We start from the raw sequence: 14,381 nt of genomic DNA on the forward strand, positions 1-14,381 counted from the left end.
CTCTATTCCTCTCTATCTCTCCCTCTTTCTCTCTCTCTTTCTCTGTCCCTCTCTCTCTTTCTCTCTTTCTTTCTCTCACTCATTCTCTTTCTCTCTCCCTCTTTGTATCTCTCACTCTTTCTCTCTCCCTCTCTCTCTATCTCCCTCCTATCCTCCCCGCCCCTTGCCTCTGTACCGCCTCCTCGCTCAGCAGCAGACCGTGGTGAGTTGACAGGAGATTCGGGAGCTTATTATATCTATTGATAAAATCTCGTGGGCTGCCGCGGGCCGGATAAATTGCCTCAGCGGGCCGCATCCGGCCCCCGGGCCGTAGTTTGGGGACCGCTGCTTACACTGATAACACGTCTTTCTCCATCATGTGCCTAATATTCTTTGAAGTACAGTGTTCCCTCGATTTTCACGGGTTCGAACTTCGCGGAACGTCTATACCACGGTTTTTCAAAAATATTAATTAAAAAATACTTCGTGGTTTTTTCCCCTATACCACGTTTTCCCCCGCCTGATGACGTCATATGTCATTGCCAAACTTTCGTCTGCCTTTAAAAAACATTTTTTGGAATAAACTTTAATAAATAAACATGATGAATAATAATCTAAATGGTTGCTAAGGGAATGGGAAATTGTAATTTAGGGGTTTAAAGTGTTAAGGGAAGGCTTGGGATACTGTTCATAGCCAAAAATAGTGTATTTACTTCCGCATCTCTACTTCGCGGAAATTCGACTTTCGCGGGCGGTCTCAGAATGCATCCCCCGCGAAAATCGAGGGAACACTGTACAGTATTTGAAGAATGCTCCCCTATATTCCCTCATCAAGACTAAGCAGTCCCAGTTCTTTTAAACCCTCATTACTCTTCTTCAGACTTGTTCTGGTTTGTCTGAATCCTTCTGAAAAAGTGGTGCACTGATTTGACCAATACAGAATAAAACTGGTATATCCTATGACTTGGGTCCATGCGTTTGTTGGTGCAGTCTGTAATTATGTTTTTGCAACCACATCACACTGCTGAGTTATATTTAACTTCTTTCTTGTTCCTTTTTTTGTACATATCAGGAAAAGCAAAACCCTTTTTGCTGTTGTTAGCATCTTTTGCAGCCCTTAGTAGTTTTAAGATTGAATTTTGCTGATACTGTTCTACTCTTCCAGGCTTTGTGACTTGTCTCGCTTTCAGTCTCCCGTATCTCCTTTTTTGTTGCTTTGCTTTCTGATTTTCATCAAGTTTTCTGATTTTCATCAAGTTTTCTGATTTTCATCAAGCTTTTTCTACAGAAACATAGAAACATAGAAGATTGACGTCAGAAAAAGACCTCATGGTCCATCTAGTCTGCTCTTATACTATTTCCTGTATTTTATCTTACAATGGATATATGTTTATCCCAGGCATGTTTAAATTCAGTTACTGTGGATTTACCAACCACATCTGCTGGAAGTTTGTTCCAAGGATCTACTACTCTTTCAGTGAAATAATATTTTCTCATGTTGCTTTTGATCTTTCCCCCAACTAACTTCAGATTGTGTCCCCTTGTTCTTGCGTTCACTTTCCTATTAAAAACACTTCCCTCCTGAACTTTATTTAACCCTTTAACATATTTAAATGTTTCGATCATGTCCCCCCTTTTCCTTCTGTCCTCCAGACTATACAGATTGAGTTCATTAAGTCTTTCCTGATACGTTTTATGCTTAAGACCTTCCACCATTCTTGTAGCCCGTCTTTGGACCCGTTCAATTTTGTCAATTTCTTTTTGTAGGTGAGGTCTCCAGAACTGAACATAGTTCAGTTCACACATTAGCTTCTTCTGCCTCCCATTTATTCCTTCCATTTGTATTTGCCATTATTTTATCTTAATTTTTAGGAACTCTCTCAACTCTCCCTTTTCCATTAGCTTCTGTATTATGGATTTTGTTTATCGTTGTTCTAAGTTTAGTGAAATCTGCTTTTGAAGTCCAAAAGTGCATATTTGGTTTCACTTGGCTTTAGTTTATATTTTCTCCTATGCATTTACTATTTCCATTTTAGTTATTAAGTCTTCCTTACTGTTTAGTCAAGGATAATAGATTCTCTTGTATGATAACCTCTAAAAGAGAAAGTTAGGTAGGCATCTCCTGGAAGAACCATGGAGATGGTATTCTCTCCTAGTCTGAAAGAATGGTGCTTCTACTCATCTACATTGGATTTATCTATACTCATACTCTCTACTGTTCTATATATGCATCAACTGGAGGTTTTTAAGAAGAGATTCAACAACAGTTTGTCTGAAATAGTATAGGGTTTCTTGCTTGAGCAGGGGCTTGGACTAAAAAATCTCCAAGGTCCTTCCAACTCTAAAATTCGGTTATCTAATCATTAAAATGACTCTTAAACTGACACAATTTTCATGAAGGAGGAAATCTTAAGTAAAACCATCACTGCTTTATGAATAAATAGTAAAAACATTAACAAATAAAGTTAAGTTATGATGATTTGGTAGCCCAAGAGAATAGTCCTTGGGTCCTCAAACTTGGCAACTTTAAAACCAATGGACTTCAACTCCCAGAATTCTCCAGCAAGCTATGCTGGCTGGAGAATTCTGGGAATTGAAGTCCACAAGTCTTAAAGTTGCCACGTTTGAAGACCTCTGGAATAGTCCTTCAAAATTACTGGTAGGTTCAAGTTTGTTGTTATTTAAATCATAATAGATGTTTTATTACACTTTCTCTTTGGAGTACCCAAGTCAATTAATAGAGGTTTCTTATTATAGTGAACCATGCTGGTAGCTCATAGGAGCAGAAAGAGAATTAAACCTGTGCCTACATGTCAGTTTCTGATCTAAGGAAATAAGCTCATTGTTGCAGCCTTGAAGCCTCCACTACCCACCTCCAATTCTATTATTGGAAAAAAATAATCATTGCACATTAAGTTGCTTCACAGTTGTCTTGAGTTTCCAGGATATATATCGCAGGGTTGTAGTATTATATGTGAAATCAGTTTGGGGCAGTTTAGTGAGAGTTGCACAGGAAGCTCAACAAACCTCATCCACTTTTACCAGTTTAGAATTCTAAATAGTATATGGAAAAGCAGACATTCTGACCCTGAGCCATGTTGGGAAACAAACATAATTGATTCCATATTTGACATACTGATCCTAAACATTAGAGAGATGGTGAATGTATTCAAAATTGCCAGGAGCAAAGTGCAATAGGCTTAACATTTCCATGTCTGAACTGTAGAATTTGGGGGCGAGGGAATCGTAGGATTTTTGCTTTCCCCAAGCTCACTGAATATATGTGGGCTACAAACATTCTGTTTGCAATCTTTAACTCATTTGCTCACCTTTCATCAAAAGGACTTAGGATATTACCTGGTTTCAATGACAATCATGCAACATGGAAAGTAATTGTATAATGAAAGCTGAATTAGGAAAAAACCATAAGGATGGAGTGTGCTTGTCTTAAAAGCTAATACAGAAGCTGTGATACTCCTTATATGTGCAAACAAAGTAAAAAATGTCATGAATCTACAGAGTGGAACAGAATTGCATTATGCAAAGGCTTTTAAAACTGATTTGTTCAGCAAACTAAATTAGAAGGGATTTACACATCATGGTAACACAAGGTCCAACAAAAAAAATTTAAGATCATACATACAGTAAATCAGACCATTGTGAAGCTTAGAGGACAGATACATAAAAAGCAAACAATTTGATCCCATATTCTGGCACCAATAAGAACCAGTTCAACATTTGCATGTAAAATTTTCATCTGATTAACTACATGGAAGGCAAAAGATTTGAATCAATTTAAAAAGGAGCTAATTTGTACAGTTTATAGGTTAAGATTCCATCTTCAACAACACATTGGTCATTATTTAAAATTACACAAAGGGAAGTTAATATCTTATTTCTTAATTTGCAAAATACGAAGTTCATATATGCACTATTTTTTAAATTGTGTTTCTGCAACTGACGATAGCTGTGAATATTATAATTTAGGATATTAAACATTAATGAACATGCAATGTTTACATTTCATTAAACTTTTTATTTCCGAATTTCTTGTTTCAAATTACTAACTGGTGGCTTTCCAGTATTTTATTTCCAATTTATTACTATTATTTGAAGGTGATCTTTATATGTGAAAGCCTTCCTTTGATGCAGAAGGTATGGAAGAAACAGTATCAATAACCCAATAGCTTTAACCCTTCATTCATTCATTCATTCATTCATTCATTCATTCATTCATTCATTCATTCTTTCATTCTATATATTTAAGCGGTGAATAAAACACACTCATCCAAATAGTATCATTTGCTCTTTGCAGCCAATAAAAAAGAACATATCCTTAAGGAAGCCTAAGGGCAAAATTGTATTCATTAATTTGGCATTCAATTCCTTTATTGTCTGCAAGGGGGAAAATGGAACACTATATATATGAGAGGTAGAACACAAGCATTTTAGTTTGACAGTGGAGTATAACAGAAAATTGAGGTGTGTTTTTTTTTTAGTGGTATTCAAAGGAGTAGCTCTGTTGTTTAGGAAACAAAAGGGTCAATCACACAACAAAGGATAAAAATGATCAAATGACTAGCCAGAGGCTAAAATACATGCATGGGAAAGAGTGACAGATTGTATATTAGCAGGAAATTTGATCTGGAAATCAGTTGAAGGATTTTTTTATTTAAAAAAGGCTGATGTGACTTTTATAAAATAGTTGTGGTGTATTTGATCTTTCATTTCAAGATATTTACAATATAAATATCTTTGCTTAATGAAAATTAGAGATAGGTGTTTTGAAGCAAAAGTATATCACATTTATTTGCTTTTTTAAAAATCCTATTTGCATTAATTGGTGCCTTTTAGTCACCATCAGAAAACAGAAGTTTTATAACTTTTCAAATATCCTCCTAATTTTCTGATTATGTGCCCTTCTAACACCTAGTCATATTTTCTTTTTTTGGAAATAACAGGATCAAATTGCAAAGTTAAATGAAAGGTCTTCTTAAAAATTTTGAGTTGAGAAGGTCAGAGATTTGGAGAATCTCTGTGAATCAATACATTAATGCTTCCTTATTTAGTGATCTCAGAATTTCACCTTAATTTCACCTTATTGTAGATATATTCAATTCAATTCAATTTCACCTTATTGTAGATATATTCAATGCAATTCAATTCAATTTATTAGATTTGTATGCCGCCCCTCTCTGAAGACTCGGGGCGGCTCACAACAACAATAAAAACAATATTCCATTCTGGGTGTTATATAGGTGTTATATTCATGCATTTCAACATACAATATATAATCTTTAACTATTTCAGAGCTACAAATTTTTATAGCTTCTGCTTACTGTTTTAATTTAATAGCAAGGCATAAATATGTGTGATTTTATTATCACAAACCATGAAGCACATCTTAATAAGCTGCTTTATATCTAGGTAGTATTTCCCCAAGGATTTCAAGTGCCTTGATTTTCCAGTGTAAATGATAAAACTTGGCATTAAATGAAGAATACAAATCTGGATAGTCACAAAATTCAAATGTTATTGATGTGCTTGTAAAGTGTCCGTCATTATGACAAGGATGATGGAAAGAGAATCTGTTGTAAAAACTCATGAGCCTTGATGGCGAATAATCAATGTCAAAGTCTGATTTTAGCTGCTTCTTTAATTTCACTACCTCTTGTAGGAATAAATGACATTATTTTATCTATATGGTATAAGCAATGATGAATACGATGTTTTAATGTTCTCTACAGTTTTTCGTGGTTTTTACTGTTTTTATTGTTTTAATTTTTAAAAAAATTACTAGTAAATACTACAAAAAATGGAGTGTACAGAGGGTTTGGGAGGCCAAAAACAGGCCCATTTTCTTTTGCAAAACAGTGGTGTTTTTGCCTTCCCAAGCGCCCAGGTGCACTTTGCAGGCCTCCCAAATGCTCTGCAAGACCCATTTTTCACAAAAACGGGATGCACAGCTTCCCTTTGGAGGCCTGCAGAATGCTCCTGGGGGGCGGGGAAGGCAAAAATGTTTTTTGTTTGTTTACCTTTTCAGAATCTTGGTGCATCTTATACTCCAGTGCATCTTATAGTCTGAAAAAATATGGGAATTCAAAGGCAGAGCAATTCACAGTTCAGTTACTTCTAAAATAAATGTATTCATGTTATAAGCATGTCTGAACCTTTGTCAGAAATTCATGATGGATAAAAATTGGGCTATGTTGGTAGTGTCACACAGTTCAATAAGACCTTTAGTCATTTTTCTTCCCCTTTACTCTAAAATGTAGAATGGCCATTATCTCATTCAACTAATACTTGGTTCTGTGTTTGCAGCTATGTCTTCTTATCTTTATGTTCTTAAATCTGAACTTCCTGGTACTATTGCTGGACTTCTGAATGGAGACCATAGTGGGTAAGATATTTAAAATTATTCCACAAGGGGAAATACAGTCATTTCCTTTGCATGCCTCTGGGAGAGAAAAAAAGATAAATGGGACTTTGCAGATGTCCACACCTGTGCCTACCAGTTTGCAATATAAATGTGATGTGTTTGTCACAAGTTTAATTCCTTACTGATTTAGTCCATAGTGATTAATAGAAGCCTGCAAGTTATAGCTTGCTGTCAGCATCTTTTATATCTGCAACTCTTACAAAAATATTTTGTTCTTATTTGTTCCAAATGTGGAATTCTTAGAGTGAGCTTGCAAATTCAGCAGGACTATGTAACAATGATTTGTTCCGAAACTGGAGGATTTGGGGCTGAATATAGATGGAGATTAGATACATTTATCTTTCTATATGGAGATTAGATACGTTCATTTTTCTACCTGCATATTTTAAAAAGTCCTTGTATATTATGAAACCAGGATAACAGGGCAAGAAGCAAAGCTAACATGTCATTTTTTACATTTCAATAGACAAGCATTGAAATATACATACATTCTTTGAAGTGGTATGGCTATTACAATATGCCCAATTTACGGTCTTCTGGATAGTTTGAGCAAAGATTCCAGAATTTTAAGTGGTTAAAACTATCTTTGGTTATGAATAAGTGGTTAAAAGAATAGATTAGATCTAAGAGTTGCTTTAAATGAGACTGAAGTATATTGAAAACCCTTTTCTTGGGCTGCTTTTTCCATTACTTTGCTCTTCCTGTTCAGTTGGACAGAATTCATGTTTTTCTTTTTTGAGTGGAAAATGCAGTTTTCTAACTCAAGGTCTGATATATGCAAGCCCTATTTAATTGTCTTTTGGATCAACTGTGGAACTTCATGTAAAACAAACCAATAGATTCCACCCCCCCCTTATAGAAATAGCCTCAAGTTGTATTTTTCTTTTCCTTACCTCTAGCTTTACAAGGTGACCTCATCCCATGCATTTCATACAAAGATGATTTAACATAAACATTTTTCACTTTGCAAAATAAAATGCTACCAACACGAATCCTAACTCCTATTGGATTTTGTCTCTTGCCAAAGGAACCACATAAAGCAGGGGTCCCCAAACTTTTTACACAGGGGGCCAGTTCACTGTCCCTCGGACTGTTGGAGGGCCGGACTATAAAAAAAAACTATGAACAAATTCCTATGCACACTGCACATACTTTGTTTTAAAGTAAAAAAACAAAATGGGAACATACTATTTAGAGGGGAGAGAAGGTCTGAAATTCATATATGTTTATGTTTTGTTTTTAATTTTCTTTTGTTGACATCTGATTGTCTATACAAGGTTTTCTTGGCTTATGAAAAATGTATAAAGAAAGAAAGAAGAACTTTGGCATAATGGTTAATAAGTTAGAAATATAATTGGTGTTGCACTTTTTGAAGGAACATTAAGGAGGAAATTTAATTAAAAGAAAATGAATGTAACTGGATGACAAAATTAGAAAAAAAAACTTTTGCAACCTTTTTGATGATTGATATTAGTTACTAACAAAATACTGCATTTTATTCATGGAAAATTAGATGGTACACTGTGTTGTTTGAATGTATGTTGAGAGAAAAATTAAAAAAAAATTACTCCCCCCAAAACAGTCCTTCCTTCCTCTGTCCCTCCATTCATTTCATTCTTCCTTCCTTCCTTCCTTCCTTTCTTCCTTGTTCCCTCTATTTCTCCTTCCTTCCTTCCCTCCTTCATTCCTCTCCACTTCTCCTTCCCTCCCTCTCTTTCCCTTTTCTTTCTTTCTCTCTCTCTTTTCCCTGTGCTCTTGTCACTCACCGGCGGGCCGGATAAATGGCCTCAGTGGGCCGCATGTGGCCCGCAGGCCATAGTTTGGGGACCACTGACATAAAGCATAAGAACTGAGCCCTGTGTCTCAGCTTAAACCTTTTAAACTACCGGTACTCCTTTCATTTTACCTATTAACCTCTTTTAAAATCAGCTAAGCAAAAATTGGCAGGTATCAACATTTTAAAATATTTTTGTTTTTGATGAGTGGTTCCTAGAATTGCCTTCAGGAATTGTTCCAGTTTTCCTATTTATTTTATAATCCTTCCAATTTGGCTCTGCAGCTGTGTTCACTATATCTTTACTATTAACTCAAAACCAAACACACGCACGCACACAAAAAGAGATTCATATATAAACACATATATAGTGCAGTTTAGTTGTCTAACAAAAATGTTCCAATGTTAAAATAGCTTGCTGTTGTTTGAATAAGCTGTCTTTATTCCTGCTTGTACATTTAAATAGCCTAAGGCTAACATTTGGTTGCTTTTCTAGTTTTCTGGTTTCATGAATTTGAACTTTTATCATTAAATATACTTTTTGAATGGTCAGTCAATTCAAAATATTTTAGCTATAAAAAAGAAAAGAAAAAGGCATACAGCAGCAGAAATATTTGTCTGTCCCTGGACTGACAGAGTTTAATAGTATTTTAATAGGAAAGTGAACACAAGAACAAGGGGACACAATCTGAAGTTAGTTGGGGGAAAGATCAAAAGCAACGTGAGAAAATATTATTTTACTGAAAGAGTAGTAGATCCTTGGAACAAACTTCCAGCAGACGTGGTAGGTAAATCCACAGTAACTGAATTTAAACATGCCTGGGATAAACAGATATCCATCCTAAGATAAAATACAGGAAATAGTATAAGGGCAGACTAGATGGACCATGAGGTCTTTTTCTGCCGTCAGTCTTCTATGTTTCTATGTATTGGTGACTCCTGACTGAAAGCCAGGCCATGAAAGGATTCCTTCCTGCTTTCCTGGAAGGAATATCGGGATCCAGAATTAACCTTCGCAACCTTCCTCCACCTGAAATTCTGAAAAAAAGAAATAAAAAAGTGAATGATTATATAGTTTACCAAAAGAAAGAAATTACCTCCTCCCCTTGCCACATAGCCAAAGGAATAAAAAGGCCTCCAAGATTGGAGAAAGTATCCAGAGCAAACTCTTTAACTTCCTTAGTGAATGCAATCAAATGTCACCAGAACTTCACAGATAAAATGGAAGAACTATGTTTTTATTGCTTGTACAGTAGTACCTCTAGATACGAGCTGCTCCACATGCGAGTATTCCAAGTTATGAGCCATGAGAGGAGAGAAATTTCTGTTCCAGACCCGAGCTCAAATTCGGGATACGAGCCGAACGTCCACTAGGTGGCGCAAGAATCCTTGCTTCTGGTTATCTCGGAGGGGAAAACAAAGTCTAAAGCCATTTGTTCCAGATACGAGTTGTTCGACATACAAGCTCCCTTCTGGAACGAATTAAACTCATATCTAGAGGTACTACTGTATTTGAATAGATTTGTGTAGACTGTTAGCTGCCCAGAGTTGCATGCCACAAAATGGGAGGCCATATATATTACTCAGTCAGTCAGTCAATCAATCAAATAAATAAGCAAATTTCTAAGAGGTGAACATGTGATTCTAATATTAGTAGTCCTTCCAGAATTATGGACATGCTGCTCCAGAACAATTAAATCCCTTTCTCGTTAGGGCAGTAGAAACAGCAGCAAGGGGGGTGGGTGAGGGCCTGCATTGATCAAAAGCTGTCAGTTGAATGCCATTGCTCTAGAAATGTCTAGATACCTTTGGCAGTAATTCATCCCTACCACAGGAGACTGAGACAGTAGCAACAACAATAGCAATAGCACTTAGACTTATATATCACTTCACAGTGCCTTACAGCCCCCTCTAAGCTATTTACAGAGTCAGCATATTGCTCCCAACAATCTGGGGCCTCATTTTACTGACCTTGGAATGATGGAAGGCTGAGTCAACCTTGAGCTGGTCAGGATTGAACTGTGCAACCACAGCCCCGGTACCAAGTGGCAGCTTACTGCAGCAACCAGAAAGGCTACAACTCATTCTGATGGTGGTTGTGAGTGATTCCTTTGTGAATGTGTTCAGATGCTGAAGTTAGGTAATGTTTAGATCTCTGCAGAAGACCCAATAATGGAAGTAGCATCAGTGAACTTGTTTGTAATCAGGTCTTTTGTTTTATGGACAGATCCTTATTTTTCAGAGGCAATTTCAAGCCCTTAGCAGCCACATTATGGCAGGATTCTGAATCTTTAAGTAGATTTATTGAAAGAAAAAACTCTTTATGGTACAAGCAACATAGCACCTGTATCAGTGGTGGGTTCCTACCAATGCAGTCTAGTGCTGTGCTCCAGTAGGAGCCCGGTGATTATGTAATTTCCGGCAATTTTTTCTGGCTTCTCTGCATTTAAAAAAGCACTCCTGCCCACCCTCACGTTAATGCTGACCTTTATTCTTCGTCCGAAGCACAGCTGAGAAACTTCTCAGCTGTGTTTCGGCTTGTAATGTTGTCCTGAGCATGTGTGGAAGTGAAATCAATTGGTGGGATGTATGTGCGTGCAACTGGAACCCGCCCCTGATCTGGATATGTTTATTTTAATGTCCAACTTACTCCCATGTTGATTAGGGTGATTTCTTTAATATCTTGCTAACAAAATGTTGATGCACACAGCGGCTCTCTAAGCAATTTACAGAATCAGCATATTTCCCCCAACAATCTGGGTCCTCATTTTACCCACCTTGGAAGGGTGGAAGGCTGAGTCAACCTTGAGCCAGTGGTGAGATTTGAATTGCTGAACTACAGCTAGCAGTTAGCTGAAGTAGCCTGCAGTGCTGCACTCTAACCACTGCACCACCCTGGGCTCTTGCGCCACAATGAAGGAAGAATATGTAGATATTAAGTGGTTGTAATATTTTGGAAACTGCCATTCTCCAAGGCTCCGAGAATCCCGTTACATAGGAATTACTTTAAAGAAAATCTAAATAAGTGTTTGAATTCATGTTCAGTTTATCCTAGGATAGAGACTTTCATCCAAAGAGCACAATACCAGGCGTAGCAATTTGCAAGAAGTTATGGCTAAAATATTGAGGTGGGACATATGCACATAGAAGTGGGTTACTAGTTCGCATATTAATTCCTTCTTTGCCATGAGAATGAATAGTCACCTCCCCTGGGCATCAATGGAAAATGGTCCTCTTGTGGCCTTAACTTTAACCAAGGAGAGCAGGGGAACTGGAAGCATTATTGGTGAGAGGGAATCTTGCATTTTTCCCACCATGGCAACTGTTTTAAGAATAACTCATAATGTGCTCTTGCAGTTCCATTGGCACACAGATATTTGTGAATTCTGGCAAAAAGGCATACATACAGATTTATATAGAATAAGAACTGGAATCTAAATATTAGCCCATCTGACATTTTCAGCAAAATGTGCCAGGTCTACTAAAACACATCTGGCTTTGCCAAAAGTTATACAATGAAGAATAAACTCTTTATTGGGGAGTCTTCTATACCAGTTGGCCTGAATAGCCAAAGAAAATTTTTTTGGAGACATGCTGTTGAAATCCTTGTAAAGGAAAAACACTACCAGCAAAACATATAAAAAAATATTAGAGATTCAATCTTTAACCATATAGGATAAATAGAATAGAATAATAGAGTTGGAAGAGACCTTGGAGGTCTTCTAGTCCAACACCCTGCTTAGACAAGAAACCCTACATCACTTCAGGTAAAGGGTTATCCAACATCATCTTAACATATTTTCAATATTTTAGCTATAACGTCCTGCAAATGGTTATCCAACATCATTCAACATCAGCCCTACATGGCTTAGGACCAGATTATGCATGGGACCGCATTCTGCCATATACCTCCCAGCGGCCGGTCAGGGTCCACAGAGTCAGTCTTCTCATAGTTCCTTCGGCCAGGCAATGTTGGGAGGGCCTTCTCTGTAGTGGCTCCAACTTTATGGAATCACCCCCCCCCCCCCAAGATTCACACGATCCCCATCCTCCTCGCCTTCTGAAAGGCGGTAAAAACATGGCTTTTCTGGCAGGCCTGGAGCTGGTGATTGGTTTCATCTTGTCCCGGCTGAATGGATGAATGTTTTAATTAAGGGTTCTTAAAATTGTTTTATTGTTTTTATATTGCTGTTAGCTGCCCAGAGTCCATGGGGAGTTGGGCGGCCTACAAATTGCATTAATAAAATAAATAAATAAATAAAATAATAAAAACTTCCACTGTTAGAGCATTCACAACTTCTGGAGGCAAGCTATTCCACTGATTAATTGTTCTGTCAGGAAATTTCTCCTTAGTTGTAAGTTACTTCTCTCCTTGATTAGTTTCCATCCATTGCTTCTTGGTCTACTCTCAATTGCTTTGGAGAATAGCTTGACTCCCTCTTCTTTGTGGCAACCTCTGAAATATTGGAACACTGCTACTGTGTCTTCCCTGGTCCTTCTTTTCATTAAACTAGGCATACACAGTTCCTGCAACCGTTCTTCATATGTTTTAGCCTCCAGTGCCCTAATCATCTTTGTTGCTCTTCTCTGCACTCTTTCTAGAGTCTCAACATCCTTTTTACATCTTGGTGACCAAAACTAAATGCAGTGTTCCAAGTGTGGTCTTACCAAGGCCTTATAAAGTGGTATTAACACTTCACGTGATCTTGATTCTATCCCTCTGTTTATGCAGTTTATAGAACTGTGTTGGCTTTTTTGGCAAATTTATTAGGATCTAATATAATTGTCCATAGTAACTATATATTAAACTTTCATATCAGTCCACCATTGTTTTCGAGAGAATCTTTTTTTATTTATGGCCAGTATTTAGTTTGAGAGCATAGTTCTAACCTTGAGAGCTGCTACCTTCTCTGATTATACCATTTTTCCCCCATAACAAATATTTTTAAATTGCTGTATAAGCAAGAAGCATCTTTCTTGCTTTTGTCAACATCAGCCAAAGTCTTAAGTGCTGATAGGGCAGAATTCCCAATTGCCTAAACAACATTTTTTTAAAGAGATTCTTGTTCCCATGAGCTTTAAATTTCCTTAAATTAATGTATGATGGAGCAGAACTTTCACATATACCTTTTTGCAATGGTTTTTTTTTAAAAAAATAAAAAAAATGCTTAGAAATGAAAAACAGATAACTGCATGCCAAATCAAGGAAGGAGGAAACTCTGGTTTCAAGGTGGTAGGAGATATGCGGTATGTCATTTTCTAAGATATCTGGAAACTATTTTAATAATATTATTCCTTATACATCACTTCAGATAGGAGATATTTTATCCTTGCTTCATTCTGTGTGTAAAATACCTTCTGCTCCAGAAGATTATGCTTCCAGTCAAATGTGGGCTTTTAATTTAGATTAGTTAAGCAACATTTCTGTGCCAAGAATACAGATTGAGTTTTGGGAGTATGCTGTGGGCCCATTCACAAAATAACTGTCATATGAAATCTCCCTGTTCATACTGTAAAAGTAGAGTTTCACAAAATGAGACAAATTTGCTATTGGGTTTGCTCGTTATTATCCAAATGGTGTTTTATTTTTTGTATACCATCTGATATAGAAATATACTATTACATAAGTATTCTTTTATTCAACCAATCATAAAACTTATACCAAATTTTATTATACTGTATTTATATATAATAGCAACAGTATACAGTATACCAAATTTTGTAATACAGTGTTCCCTCGATTTTTGCGGGTTCGAACTTTGCAAAAAGTCTGTACCACGGTTTTTCAAAAATATTAATTAAAAAATACTTCACGGGTTTTTCCCCTATACCATGGTTTTTCCCGCCTGATGACATCATGTCATCGCCAAACTTTCATCTGCCTTTAATAAATATTTTTTTAATAAACTTTAATAAATAAACATGGTTGCTAAGGGAATGGGAAATTGCAATTTAGGGGTTTAAAGTGTTAAGGGAAGGCTTGTGATACTGTTCATACCCAAAAATAGTGTATTTACTTCCGCATCTCTTCTTCGCAGAAATTCGACTTTCACGGGCGATCTCGGAACACATCCCCCGCGAAAATTGAGGGAACACTGTAGTCAGATTCTTATTGTCCCTTTAACCGCCTTGTCATCATGTCCATTTCAGCGCAGTCAGTAATTTTATTTATTATTTCTTCATCTCTTG

General features: G+C 36.7%; 1 protein-coding gene across 1 annotated transcript in view; it reads left to right on the plus strand.

Moving 5' to 3' along the window:
- The window catches only part of SLC38A6 (solute carrier family 38 member 6), a 61,105-nt gene that overhangs the window by 18,512 nt on the left and 28,212 nt on the right, over positions 1 to 14,381 (plus strand). The window contains exon 6 of the mRNA XM_070750723.1: positions 6,301 to 6,379. Coding sequence (XP_070606824.1) covers positions 6,301 to 6,379 — 79 coding nt within the window. The remainder of the gene's footprint in view (positions 1 to 6,300; positions 6,380 to 14,381) is intronic.

This window comes from Erythrolamprus reginae, chromosome 1 (genome assembly GCF_031021105.1).
Source record: "Erythrolamprus reginae isolate rEryReg1 chromosome 1, rEryReg1.hap1, whole genome shotgun sequence".
In the NCBI taxonomy this organism is placed as follows: Eukaryota; Metazoa; Chordata; class Lepidosauria; order Squamata; family Dipsadidae; genus Erythrolamprus; species Erythrolamprus reginae.